The 14,706-nt window shown below is 43.2% G+C and overlaps 1 protein-coding gene across 3 annotated transcripts in view; it reads left to right on the top strand.

Annotated features, from left to right (window-relative positions):
* Positions 1 to 391: 391 nt before the first annotated feature.
* The window catches only part of LOC118570441 (pantetheinase), a 34,080-nt gene continuing 19,765 nt past the window's right edge, over positions 392 to 14,706 (top strand). For all 3 annotated transcript variants that reach the window (XR_004943191.1, XR_004943190.1, XM_036168933.1), the window contains exons 1-6: positions 392 to 1,060; positions 2,986 to 3,116; positions 8,644 to 8,836; positions 9,330 to 9,621; positions 10,849 to 11,207; positions 14,004 to 14,174. Coding sequence is in view for 1 of the 3 variants with exons in the window: in XM_036168933.1 (XP_036024826.1) it covers positions 848 to 1,060; positions 2,986 to 3,116; positions 8,644 to 8,836; positions 9,330 to 9,621; positions 10,849 to 11,207; positions 14,004 to 14,174 (1,359 nt within the window). In the remaining 2 variants the exon portion in view is untranslated. The remainder of the gene's footprint in view (positions 1,061 to 2,985; positions 3,117 to 8,643; positions 8,837 to 9,329; positions 9,622 to 10,848; positions 11,208 to 14,003; positions 14,175 to 14,706) is intronic.

Genomic DNA, 14,706 nt, shown 5'->3' with positions numbered 1-14,706 from the left:
CCTTGGCTCTGGCCAGCATTTGGAAGAAAGAGCAGAAAGAAGAAGGAAAGGAAGGAAGGAAGAAAAAAAGAAAGAAAGAAAAGAAAAGAAAGGGAGAAAGAGAGAGGGAGGGAGAAAGAGAGAGAGAGAGAGAAAAGAAAGCCACACCTTTTTGAGTCAGAAAGACAGGCTTGGTGAGCGGAACTTCCAGGTGGCTTCGGAGCAACTGCCCTAGGGGACACTCAGCACTTTATTTCTTGAAGGGACGGTTATTCTTTCTGTCTCTTTAGCTTGGCTTAAAGTGAATCCGCCTTCCTGAGGGGTGGTTCTTTGGCTAGCGATGGACACACCCAGTTGGATTAACTCTTAGGTTGCTTGGAATGTTAGGTATTCACACAGTCAAAGAAACAGCTTTCCCTAACAAGCTTCCACAGAGTTCTGATCAAAGGTACCTAGACATCCCCCTCTGAAGGGATAATCCTAAAGCTATTTTGGAGACGGGCTGAAATTGAGAGATGGATATAACTCACGTTTACCCTGCAAATTTAGATACAAAATTTAGATACAAAAGGGACTAACCACGGGGCCTGGAGCTCCAGTCTCAGCCACCCTCATGTGTGACTTCCAGGCAATGGGTGGGGCTCACTCAGAAGAAGATAAGTAACCGGTTTCCTTCTGGCATTCCTGACTAGAGAACCAAAAACATTTCTGGAACTGCTGCTTTCAGGGACAAACTTTTCTTAAAGTTAACCTTTTCAGTCTATTTTGAAGATTCCAAAGTCTGGGAAACACGTGATCCGTGCTTTCTTTACATAAACAGCAAGCCACAAGCCACGCTTTGGTTTTTCAGCAATCTTTGGACTTCAGCATGAGTGCGTCTCGGTGGCTGGCTTGTGCTGCGTTTTCTGTCTTCTGTGTCTTAAAAATCAGCTCTCTGGACACTTTTGTTGCTGCTGTTTACGAGCATGCGGTGATCCTGCCTAGTAACACCCTGTTACCGGTGTCTCCCAGTGAGGCACTGGCATTAATGAATCAGAATCTGGATCTTCTGGAGGGAGCCATCATATCGGCAGCCAAGCAGGTACAGGCGCCCATCTCTCTAGAGTGCCAGGTCCTGAGAAGGATGGGGGCGGGGGAATGCGTGGGAGGGGTGAGGGTGGTTCTTAGGGACCTGGGATACTGTCCAAGTCGGTTACACTTACAATATTAGCATAGCAAGATGCTTCGTTTTATTAGATTCTTTTCACCTCAAAATCATTAAATGCACTATTACATATCCCTAACACAGGGAGGGAGAAAAGTTTGAAAATAACATTTTGCTCATTTTTAAGCAGGACTTTGAGGAACTGGCTATATATTAAACATTTTTGTTTTCGCTTTCTGCTAAACATGGAGGGTAAAGTATAACCAGGACTGGGACCAGTTGCTATTCTTCCAATGTGAAAAAGGATTTCTTTATGTGTATGAGTGTTTTGCCTGTGCGTACCTGTGTTCACCAGGTGTGTACCCAGTCCCCACAGAGGGTCAAAGAAGGCATTGGGTCTTCTGGAACTAGAGTTCTGGGCAGTTTTGAGCAGCCATGTGGGTGCTGGGACTTGAACCTGGGTCCTCTGGAAGAGCAGCCAGTGTCCTTAGCCTAGAACCATCTCTCCAGGCACGCCCCCTCCAGTTGCTATTTCAGAAGATACCAGCTTCAGTACATCTTTGTGCTCTGCTTTGTAGAGTTCAGATAAGTTTACAATCTGACAAGATCTGGCGTGTTCGGAGTGAATGGCCACAGACTTGCCGCTTACAGTCTGAAACAATCAAACCAGTTATAAACCCCGTACACTAAGTAACATAGCCATCAATTCATTTTAGTTTCACTATCAAAGTGTCTGTCAGTGTCACTGAGTTGGATGAAATGTGAAGTTTAACGCAAACTTTACAATGCAAGTGTGGTTTAGCTAGCCAGGTTTAAGTAAGATACTCATAGGTCAGTTGTAGACCAGGGACAGGTAAAGTACGACTACAGTAATAAATACAAACATGCCAGTGTGGTGGGTGTCGTGGCACACGCTTTTAATCCCAGTGCACCTAAAGCAGAGGCAGGTAGATCCCTGTGAATCTCAGGCCAACCAGGGCTATGTACACAGTGAGACGCAATCACCAACCAGAATATATATATATATATATATATATATATAAATTTAAAAGATTATTACATGTTGGGCACTGTATTTCATCCTTAGTCCAACTGTTTCTTTAAAGGTCATGGCAACCTTTAAGGTGACTCTCCAATCCACCTTAGCTGAGATTACTCTAGGCAAGGGATAGTGTAGCCCACCTGTGTGTGTATGAGGCTCTCCCTCCCACGGAGCAGGAATCACATTTGTGGGTGCTGTGGGGCAAAAACAGGGTTTGGGTTATGAGTCAATCCAGATTCAGCCAGGCACAACTGACTATAAAAAGTTTCAAGAGGGCTTGATGTGGAGGGAAGAAATAGGTGTATAATTAATGGGAGCAGGGGGTTACAGAGCTGTGAATGGCTTAGACAGCTGTCAGTGTCCATTGTTAGTGACAATGGCAGGCATAGAAAATTAAAGCGCTCGGGAAAATCAGATGTATACTTGTAATCTGAGTGCCGGGGGATGGAGGCAGGAGGCTCAGGAGTTTAAGGTTATTCTAAAGTATACAGTGAGTTTGAGGCCCGGCTGGGCTACTTGGGATCCTGTCTCAAAACAAAACAAACAAACAAACAAGCTTGGAAAAAGCAAAATAGAGAAAACAGAAGAATAAGATAAAAAGTGCCCAAATAGTTATTTGACACTTTGACACTCTCTCTCCCTCTCTCTCTCTCTCTCTCTGAGATGGCTTCTCTCTATGTAGTTCTGACTGTCCTAGAACTCTCCATGTAGCATAGGCTGGCCTCCACTCATTGAGTTCCTCTCCCATGCCCAGCTTGCCACTCCGATTCTCGTTCTTCTGGCAGCGGCCCACCTCTGATTGTCTGCCCGTTTCTGACAGGGTGCACACATTATTGTGACTCCGGAAGACGGTATCTATGGAATGCGTTTCACCAGGGATGCTATCTACCCGTACTTGGAGGATATCCCAGACCCTCAAGTGAACTGGATTCCCTGTGATAACGCAAACAGGTGAAGAAAACAGTCCATGGAAGGGAGTGGGTTGGGGGAGACCTAGAGGGGAGTTGGAGGGAGGGGGAGGCGAGACATGATCAGATTTTACTGTATACATATAAGAAATTCTCAAGCCAGGCAGCAGTGGCCTTTAATCCCATCCCTCAGGAGTCAGAGCCAGGTGGATTTCTGTGAGTTCAAGGCCAGCCTGGTCTACATAGTGAGCTGTAGGCACCAAAACTACACAGAAAAACCCTGTCCCTCAAAGAAAAAAGATAGAAAAGAAATTCTCAAATACACACTCACAAAAAATGAAAAATTCAATTATGAACCTCTACTTTTTTTTTTTTTTAAACTGGAAAAGGGTTGTTGAAAACATGGAGCAGGTCCTGTGTAGTCAGATTGCTGCTGCTGTCTATCACAAAATATCGGAGACAACCAACTTCAAAGGAGACTCAGTTTCAGAGGTTTTAATCTACGGTCACATGGCCCAGTTTCTTTAGGCCTATGGTAATATCATGCATCATGGTGGCAAGGTGTGGCAGAGCAGTCTTAATTCACTTCAGGGTAGTCAGAAAGGAAAAAAAAAAAAAAAAGAGGACGAGGCCAGGGTTCTAATACCTATTCAGCAATACACCCCAATGACACATCTTTCTTCTCTTAGCTTTAACTTCTTAAAAGTTTCACTGTCTTTAAGTACTACCTGGGGCTGGGGACCAAGCCTTCAACACAGACCCACAATCTGCCAAGTTTGGTTTAATTTTCATCCCTGTGAATACATTTATCAGGAAAATGAACATAAGTTATGAGATCACCAATCAATGCTCTAACATTTATTTCTATTTCCTAGTACCAAAGGGAATCACATCCAGTCTGGAGGGATGATAGTAGATAACTTGCTTAAGGTCTTAGAGGTGGTTAGCAGGAGGAACATGACCCAAGATATTAGCATGCCTACATTTGCCTTTCCCCTTCAGAATCAGCTATTTTTCTCATTGCTCCAACAAAATATCCAGTAAGGAGCAATTTCAGGAAGGAATGAGTAGCTTATTCTGGATTGCAGTCAGAGTGGGTACAGTTTATCATGGCAGGAAAGACCCCATGGTAAGGAGTGTGAGGCCGTGGCCACATTGCACCTGTAGCCAGGAAGCAGAGAGTGATGAATGCCCCTATTCAGCTAATTTTTCTCCTCCTCCTCCCCCTCCTCCTTCTTCTCCTCCACCTCCTCTTCTTTTCTTTTTTTTTTTTTTTGAGGCAGGGTCTCATTATGTAACCTTGGCTGATCTAGAGTATGATATATAGAACAGGCTGTCTTGAACTCAGAGACCCACCTGCCACTGCCTCTCAAGTGTTAGGATTCAAAGTTAGGACCACCACAGCTATCTGAGGTGTATTTCTTGGAGGTATCATATAGATGGGTCTTATTTTTCTTTTCTTTCTTTCTTTCTTTCTTTCTTTCTTTCTTTCTTTCTTTCTTTCTTTCTTTCTTTCTTTGTTTTTTTGAGAGAGTTTTTCTGTGTAGCTTTGTCCCTTTCCTGGATCTTGCTCTGTAGCCCAGGCTGGCCTCGAACTCACAAAGGTCCACCTGGCTCTGCCTCCCGAGTGCTGGGATTAAAGGCGTGCGCCACCACCACCCAGCTTAACATGTATTTTTACTCCTGTGCCCAAGCATAAATTTGGCCTTTTAATGGTGTCCCTGAGATACTGCATGTTCTGCTTGTGTTTTCTTTCTTCTTATTTTTGTCTTGTTTGTCTGGGTGTCTTCAGTCATCCTCCTGTTTTCAAGCCTGATCCTCTTCCACTTGGTTCCGTCGTCTCCTCTTTCATACCTTGTAGTGCCTTCCTGATGTCATTCAGCTATTCGGAGTCTCTGTCCTCCCTCAGGGGTCTGTGTCCTCTGGAATTCCGTTCTCTGACGTCATTCAGGAGCCTGTGGCTTTAATTCTCTCCAACGCCCTTGGAATCACGCCCCTATGTCCATTGTCTGGTCTTTCTCCTTGGAGGCCATTTCTGTGGGGTTGGTGATTTTCAGGAGTCATGTTCCTTGGCTTTTCCTGCATCCTGTATTTTCCATTTGGCATCTGTGGAACTAGGATTAAGTTGTTGGATTAAAAATCAAACCAACAAAACAAAATAAACACAAATGCTCCCTTGTTGTTTCAAGTGAAGTGTTTGTAGAATCCAAGAGTGACTGATTGTAATAGAGTTGAGGTGCCGGATCTCTCCCCTCTGGCCTGGGGTTAGGGTGTATGGTTTCTCTCTCTCTCTCTCTCTCTCTCTCTCTCTCTCTCTCTCCATCCCTCCTTCCCTCCCTCCCCCCTCTGTCTCTGTCTCTCTTTCTTAATACTGTTTTGGTTTTTCAAGACAGGATTTTTCTGTGTTGCCCTGGCTGTCTGGGAACTCACTCTGTAGACCAGGCTGGCCTCAAATTCAGAGATCCACCTGCCTCTGCCTCCTAAGTACTGGGATCGAGGGCCTGTGCTCTCACTGCCCAGTGGGTGTGCGGTTTAATGCCTAAACCTTCAGCCTCTATGCTCAGGGCACCAGGCACATTTCCCAACACTACTCCAAGAGCAGATTATCAACCCCAGAAACAACCTCAACTGAAGGCAAGGCCTGCTTTGCAATTGGAATTTTTTTTCTCTTATCTGAGCTCAGGGTACCTGCAACCACCATCATCTAGGTGTGCCTACCCCACTGAATTTCAGTTTATACGATTCTCTTCTCCAGATACCATCTCTCAGTGGGAAACTGGGTTTTGGAGTTTGGATATGTGTATTTTCTACTTTTCCAATCAATTGGCTGATTGTAGAATTTCTCTCAGGTCTGCTGTCTCCTGACCATAATTTGTTGAGTCTCAGATAGTGGGTATTAATTTCTCAGTGTCTGCTTTCACAGTTTGTTGGTATATCATTCAAAATTTTCAGCTTTTGCTTCTGATCATCTTATTTTCCATCTGTTTATCAGAGTAGGGGATAGAGAGGGTTTTCATTCACTACTTTTGGTCAGTGTTTTAGGGTAAACTCTTATTTTCTTGATACATCTAACATTCTTTAAGGTCTCACCTCTGGCTGGTCTGGACTTGTTGGAACTTGTAGCAGGCTGTCCTCAAACTCCCAGAGATTTGCTTGCCTCTGCCTCTGAGTGCTGGGATTAAAAGCCTGTGCCACCACCACCCAGCACATGTACTATTTCTTGATTTTATCTTATCTCTTCTGCTGCTCATTGTGATCACTACCCCTTGTGTGTAGTGGTAAGTTTCTCCAGTCCCACCTGGCCCCTGCAGTCCTCTTGGCCCCTGAGGTACCTCAGCCACTTATAAAATAACCACTCATAGGCTTAATATTATTTACCAACTATGTGGCCTATGGCAGGCTTCTTGCTAGCTAGCTCTCATAGTTTAACTCAACCCATTACTATTAATCTATGTATTGCCACATGTTCTGTGGCTTTACCTGCGTCCCATTACATGTTGTTCCTAAGATGGCAGTCTGGCATCTTTACTGCTCTGCCTTTCTCTTTCCTGTCTCTCCCTTTGGATTTCCTGCCCGCCTCTAAGCTGCCTTGCCATAGGTCAAGACAGCTTATTTATTAACCAATGGGAACAACATATATTCACAGCATACAAAAAGACATTCCCTCAGTCCTCCCATATTTCTCAACTTTTTGTTTGTTTTTGAGACTGGGTAGCCCTGGCTCTGGATCTCATTATATAGACCAGGCTGGCTTTGAACTCAGAGAGTTCTGACTGCCTCCGCCTCCCCAGTGCTGGAATTAAAGTTGTATGCCACCATCCCTGTCTGAACTATCTATCTATCTATCTATCTATCTATCTATCTATCTATCTATCTATCTATCTATCTATCTGAGACAGGGTTTCTCTGTGTAGCCCTGGCTGTCTGGATCCCACTCTGTAGAATGGCCTTGAACTCTGCCTCCAGGTGCTGGCATAGTCATAGTCATGCACCACCTCTGGGCCAGTCAACCTTTTTTTTTTTTTAAAGACAGAATTTCATGAGTTCTGAAGTGGCTCTGAGTTTATTATGTGGCTGAGAATGACCTTGAACTTCTGTCTCCTGCCTTGACTGTCCTAGTGCAGGAATCACAGGAATTACAGCGCATGTCACCATACTCAGTGTATTCAGTGCTGGGGATAGAATCCTGTATTTCAATCATGCTAGGCAAGCACTCTACCAATTGAGATACATGCCTAACCCTCATCTCTCTGTCAATGTCTGTCTCTCTCTGTCTGTCTGTCTGTCTCTCTTTCTCAAGGCAAATTGAAACTTTTCAGACTTATGGGGACAAGAGAGTGCAGCTTGCCCCTACTCTGCCATTTTCAGGAACAGTATTTCTGTACTTGCTCTCAAATTTGTAATAACTACTATAACTGCTGATTCTGGGATTAATGACATATTACCACATCTAGTGCCATTTTCTTATATTTGCTGTTTCTTTGTTGGTGGTTAAATATTTAAGTCTTAAGATTCTTATTTCCCCCAAGGTTTGCTGTATCTCCTCTTCAAAATGGGGGAGGAAGGTGGTCTCTTATACCCGGGTAGTCAATTCTACCAGCAAGAGCAGGTTTTTAAATAATGGAGCATACATACAAAAATTACTTTCTCTTTGTCTGTATCTCCATGCTCAGAAGCAGGTATTTAGACAAGGACCCTGATATTTAGCATCCAGAGTCCTTGTTGCCCAGTTTGCTTCCCAAGCTGTCTGCAAACTACACCAAGAGAGGACAGCTTCCTGCTGCAAGGCTAGGGTTGGGAGATGGATAGCCACTGCTAATTAGAACAGAATTGACGAAATTAATTACCATCTACCTTCTGGGCCTTCGAACGCATTGACTATAGAATTCCAAAAAGGTAGGACAGATTCTGTCTCGGTAGGGAGTCAGGTTCCAGAGTGTTCTCTGTTCTGCTATTCCAGCATTCTTTTGGTTCTAAGTTTTGCTTCAGGCCTAGTGCTTCTTCTGTTAGCCTGGTTTCATCAACAGAATGTGGAAGGTTTTGCTTTATAATGTCCAGAGTATGCTGCAGACATTTTAAAATGAATATACCGCTGGGCAGTGGTGGCGTACGTCTTTAATCCCAGCACTCTGGAGGCAGAGCCAGGCGGATCTCTGTGAATTCAAGGCCAGCCTGGTCTACAGAGTGAGATCCAGGAAAAGTCCAAAGTTACACAGGGAAACCCTGTCTCAAACAAAAAACAAAAAACAAAAAAACCCCAAAACCCAAAAAAACCAAAAAACAAAACCAGAGAAAAGTGAATATACCACTGCATGTATAGAGTTGATACATATTATGATTCAAAAGTAAGTATGACTGGACTCTTTTTTTTTTTTTAAACTGGACTCTTAATCCCAGAATATTTTTCTGCTGCTAACTTTCCACTATTGGTGTCTTTTGAGGTCTCTTGTTTTAATCCTTTTTTTTCCCCACCCATTAGTTAGAATCATTGTTTATACCAAGCCATAGATTCTTTGTTAAAAGCTAATCCAGAGTTTTTAAAAAATTCTCTCCCCATGGACACATACCAGATTTGGCTACACTCCGGTACAGGAAAGACTCAGCTGCTTGGCCAAGAACAATTCGATCTATGTCGTGGCCAACATGGGAGACAAGAAGCCATGCAACACTAGTGACCCTCAGTGTCCTCCTGACGGCCGTTTCCAGTACAACACCAACGTGGTGTTCGATTCCCTGGGCAAACTGGTTGCACGATACCATAAGGTAAGATTAACTAATTAGTTAATTGACTATGGGATAAAAGCGAGGAGAACAATTATTATTTACAACAATAAACCCCTTTTAGAGGGGGAGTAGTGACAGTTTGGGAAGTAGTATTTATATATAAACAGTTCCTACAAGGAGACCCAAGGCATTCCCAGTGCATTCAGCAACTCAGGAGTGTATCATTTGGGGTAGGTGAGTGTAGTTGGTTTTTGTTTTTTTTACTCTTTGGGGTCCCACCACCCAGCTCTCAGATAAAGACTTATTCTTACTTATGACTGCCCAGCCTTAGTTTGGCGTGTTTCTAGCCAGCTTTTCTAACTTAAATGATCTCATTTCTACTGTTCTATTGAAGTGGCTCTGATTTTCTGTTCCATAGAGACAGTAGTCACAGATGAAATGTGCACTGTTGAATGAACACATTTGACATGTAGAGTAACGTCCTGGGAAGCTTCCTAGAATTTTATTCCTCTGCATTGCTTATTTATTACAGCAAAACCTTTTCATGGGTGAAGAACAATTCAATGCACCCGTGGAGCCTGAGTTTGTGACTTTCAATACCCCGTTTGGAAAGTTTGGCATCTTCACATGCTTTGATATACTCTTCCATGATCCTGCTATCACCCTGGTGACAGAGTACCGGGTGGACACTATACTGTTCCCAACCGCCTGGATGGATGTTCTGCCACATCTGGCAGCCATTGAATTCCACTCAGCTTGGGCTATGGGAATGGGGGTCAATTTCCTTGCAGCCAATATACACTATCCCTCAAGGAGAATGACAGGTAGGTAATATGTGGTCTTTAAACTTTAGTTAGAAAGAGCATTTTAAAAAATGCAGTGGCACACGCCTTTAATCCCAACACTCAGGAGGCAGAGGCAGGTGGATCTCTGTGGGTTCGAGGCCAGCCTGGTCTCCAAAGCGAGTTCCAGGAAAGGCGCAAAGCTACACAGAGAAACCCTGTCTCGAAAAACAAAAACAAAAAACAAACAAAAAAAATAGTTTGTACGTCTTTTATTTTTCAATTCCTACTTTTTAAAGGTAATATAGTCTATCTGTTCTATAGAAAGTGCTTATTAAAGATTTATTTATTCATTGTATATATAGGTATTCGCATACATATATGTCCATGCAGCATATGTGTGCATTACCCTTGGAGGCCATCAGATCCCCTGGTACTGGAGTTGCAAACAGTTGTGTGTCACCATATGGGTGCTGGGAATTGAACCCTGGTCCTGTGGAAGGGCATCCAGTGCCCTAACCACTGAGCAATCTCTCCAGCCTAACTCCTAATTTTGAATATTAAGTTGGTGATATGCTATCCATTCATTTTTTATTGAAATATAGCTGGGTGTGGTGGTACACTGCTATAATCTGGGGAGACTAAGGCTGGAAAATCCTGAGTTCACAGCTAGCATGGACTACATAGAGAGAACCTTATCTTAAGACAAACAAAAATAACAACAACAAAAACCCCAAAGGAAATAAAATTATAAACACCAAAATAAAACACCTCCAGCTGGGCGGTGGTGGCTTACACCTTTAATCCCAGCACTTGGGAGGCAGAGGCAGGTGGATCTCTGTGAGTTCGAGGCCAGCCTGGGCTACAGAGCGAGTTCCAGGACAGGCACCAAAGCTACACAGAGAAATCCTGTCTCGAAAAACCAAAACCAAAAAAACGCCCCCAAAACCCCATAACTCCATTTGGCATATTTATTTAATATTATTCATCTTGAATATTTATTTAATCTTATTCAACTTGAATTTATTTAGTATTAGTCAATGTGCACCTTTTCTTCTTTTCAAAATTCAGTTCATGTGAACTTCTTCTTTTGAAATGTCTTTACTGTCGTGTTCCATGTATGGATTTCCTCTTGTCTTTGTCCCCGGTCAGCCTATATTACAGAAATTAGTGAAATATATTGCTTAGAGGGGGCAGGATGATGAGTCTTTGATAGAAGTGGCAAACACAAAAATCTCTTTATTTTCCGGTTCCCGACTTTATTCGCAGGAAGTGGCATCTATGCACCAGATTCTCCAAGGGCCTTTCACTACGACAGGAAAACCCAGGAGGGAAGACTCCTCCTTTCACAGTTGGATTCCCACCCACACCACTCTGTGGTGAACTGGACATCTTACGCCAGCAGTATAGAAGCACCCTCGACAGGAAACCAGGAATTTCAGAGCATTGCTTTCTTTGATGAGTTTACCTTTGTGGAGCTCAAAGGAATCACAGGAAATTACACCGTTTGCCAGAATGACCTCTGCTGTCATCTAAGCTACCAGATGTCTGAGAAGCGAGCTGATGAAGTTTACGCCCTTGGGGCATTTGATGGGTTGCACACCGTGGAAGGGCAGTATCATCTGCAGGTAATGTCGGCGTCGGAAAAGTTTCTAAATCAAATGCACAGCTGGGAAAACCTGGATGTCAGATAATCAATGGAAGATTGTTTTAGTATGGTGTAAATACATCTCGCTTCAGAAAATAAATACATCTCAGTTCGGGAAATACTTTAGTGAGGGTTTCTATTAAGAAGATGAAATGCCATTATCAAAAGCAAATTGAGAAGTGTCTTGGTCAGTGTTCTATTGCTGTGAAGACACTCATGACTAAGGCAACTCTTACAAAAGAAAGCATTTCATTGGGTCTTGCCTACAGTTTCAGAGGTTTAGTCCATTGTCTTATCGGTTGGGAGAGTTTCGGTCCGAGTTCAGTCATGGTGCTGGAGGAGTAGCTCAGAGTTCTACATCCAGATCTGAAGGCAGCAGGAAAAGAGAGACACTGGGCCGGGTTTGGGTTTTTGAAACCTCAAAGCCCTCCCCCAGTGACATACTTCCTCCGAAAAGGCCATGTCTCCTAATTCTTTCAAATAGCGTCACTCTCTGGTGACCAAGCATTCAGAACCGTGGGCCTATGGGGGCCATTCCTATTCAAACCGCCACAAGGAGGAAAAGTTTATTTTGCTTACACTTCCACATCAGTGTTCATCATCTAAAAAAGTCCAGGTTGGAACCTGGAGAGAGAAGCTGATACAGAGGCAGCGGGGGAAGTGGCACCACTAATTTTAAAACCATCCAAATTACAGCTAAAGGATAATGTAGCACTTCGGATATATATCCTGCATGCACACATTTAGGCATCTTCTATATGCTCATCCATGCCTGCCTTGCTTTATAAAGAGCTTAACACCAAGTATGCACTCAGTGATTAGTATAGATGGAGTTGCCCCTAAGATTGTTTCCAGAGTGGTTTACTGTTGAGATGTAGGTATCTCCCAGTCCTTAGCAGGAAGGATGCAGGCATCTTCCAGTCCTTATCAGGAAGGGTGCAAGTATCTTCTGGTCTTTAGTAGAAAGGATGCAGGCATCTCCCAGTCCTTAGCAGGAAGGATGCAGGCATCTCCCAATCCTTAGCAGAAAGGGTGCAGGTATCTTCCATCCCTTAGCAGGAAGGGTGCAGGTATCTCCCAGTCCTTAGCAGAAAGGGTTCAGGTATCTCCCAGGCCTTAGCAGGAAGGATGCAGACATCCCCCAGTCCTTAGCAGGAAGGGTGCCAGTATCTCCCAGTTCTTAACAGGAAAGTTGCCGGCATCTCCCAGCCCTTACAGCATGCTCAGATACAGTCTGTGCTTTGATTCCTTGGTCTGGCTTTCAGCCTATCTCACTCAGAGTATTGCAGTGCTCTCCTAATAGGGCTACTTGTTGACAGTTTCTGCTCTAATCTATTCCTTGTAGTATTGCAGAATAAATTACAGTGTTTTTTTCTGATTATATGATCTCCTTGCTGAAAATTCCTCACTGAACTAGTAACTGACAAATCAAATGCTTGAATATAGGAGACCCAGGAAGTCTTGTTATATGGTCCCTGTAGCCTCTACTTATACATGCTCTGGGATTCTGTATATTGAGATGCTTCTAGCATGTACCCCAAATTTCCAGCATCTATAGGCTCTCTACACTTTTCTAAAATTTTATTCCTTTATCGATGGTGGCTCCCACCTGCTCACCTTTCATAGCACTTTTCAGTTATCTTTGCCATAAAGGATGCTCACCCCATCTACAGGACCTCTGCTACGTCTCAGCTAGGTTATTAACCTCATTTATATGTTCCAGAACATCCTCTGTTTGGCTTCATCAAAGTCACAACATGCTACATTATTCACACACTTGAGACTGACAGTCCTGGAATGCTAGAACTGTGCCTTCTGGGTGACATTTTGCTTAATGTGTAAACACTGCAGCCACGCCTGTTCATCTCCACAAACATTTTGAGTACTAAGCATGTACTAGATGCATAACAGTGTCGATGATGTAAAAGTGAGTGTCAACCATCCACTTGAGAAATACAGTTCCTAGTGGAGTAGAAAGCCATGTGAGTACAGAGCTCCTCAGGGGCTGACATGTGATAGAGCGTGGTGTGTCCATTTGGCTGGAAGAGTTTCACGTTCCTGAATTTAATCTAATTTGCAGATTCAGGGAAATTTCTAGAGCTGCTGCTTGTGAGAAGAAAGGGAGTATGGAGGCATCCTTCATAGACCTAAATACCTATGGTCGATTCCTTTGGCAGTGCATTACAGGAAGCACTGAGGACTAATATAATTAAGGACATTGGTTGTTCAGCAATAAGCCAGATGACTCTAATGAGGAAGAAACATTTTACCAGCTAAAGATGCAGAAGCAGTTTTCTGAAAAAGGCATTTCAACCGACTTCCTTTTCATCTTCCTCCCTCCCTCCCTCCCTTCCTCCCTCTCTCCCCCTTCTCTTTCTTTCTTTCTTTCTTTCTTTCTTTCTTTCTTTCTTTCTTTCTTTCTTTCTTTCTTTCTCTTCCTTTTATTATTGTTAGAAAAATGGGTTCCTCTTATGTGTTCCTGACTATGCAGTTCAGATTAGTCGTAAACACTTTGTTCTGCCTCAGTTTCCAGAGAGCTAAGATTACAGGCATATGTCACCATATCAAGCCTATCTGATGACTTCAATTTGTAAAAAAGTAGATAGCTTCAAATTAAATGAATGAAAACATCTTCACACAGCTTTAAGGTAAATTAAGAAGTGAACATATCACGGCATACAGCATGGCACTTTGATACATGGCTACATTGTAGAGTGACTAGATGAAGCTAATTACATATTCATCTTGACACTGACATCTCTGTTTTAATTTCTAGATTTGTACTCTGCTAAAATGTAAAACCACCAATTTACGCACCTGTGGTAGTTCAGTGGACACGGCTTCCACCAGGTTTGAAATGTTCTCCCTCAGTGGTACCTTTGGAACCCAGTATGTCTTCCCCGAGGTGTTGCTGAGTGAAGTCAAGCTTGCTCCTGGGGAATTTCAGGTAACAATCTTTGATTGATGTAGCCAATAAATTTAGGAGAAGAGGAGGCATTTTGACATCAAATCTTAACCCAAATTCTTCCAAATATAAATATCCCCATTTGAAAAGGGTGACATTGTCTTGGAGGATCAGGAAAGACTCTGAGCAGACTGTATTTCTTACATGAAGATTAATATAATCTACATGTCCTTTTTACCCCTGAAAAGAAAGAAAGAAAGCTCATTGAGGGCACTCTATGGAGGAGGCTCAGCTGTTCCATGTCTGTTGGGTAGGAAAACGATTCAATGATAGTTGACAGGACCCATCTCAATAGAGAGAAGCCCCTTAGGATCTCAGATTAGTGATGGGATAGGGCTTAATGCCTGGTAAGATTACTGGGAAAAAGGAGGGAGAGAAAAGCTAAAAGAGAGAAAATTCAACAGTAGTTGTTCGCAAGAAGGAAAAACCTCCAAAGCCCAGAACTAATGGCTTGCTTCATAACCCCGTATGTCCTCCGAGCCACATTCTTCTCTGATTGTGCAGGTCTCCTTCC

The sequence above is a fragment of the Onychomys torridus genome, chromosome 19 (genome assembly GCF_903995425.1).
Source record: "Onychomys torridus chromosome 19, mOncTor1.1, whole genome shotgun sequence".
In the NCBI taxonomy this organism is placed as follows: domain Eukaryota; kingdom Metazoa; phylum Chordata; class Mammalia; order Rodentia; family Cricetidae; genus Onychomys; species Onychomys torridus.
The sequence above is the reverse complement of the archived record's forward strand: the minus strand, read 5'-3'. Positions and strand labels throughout refer to the sequence as shown.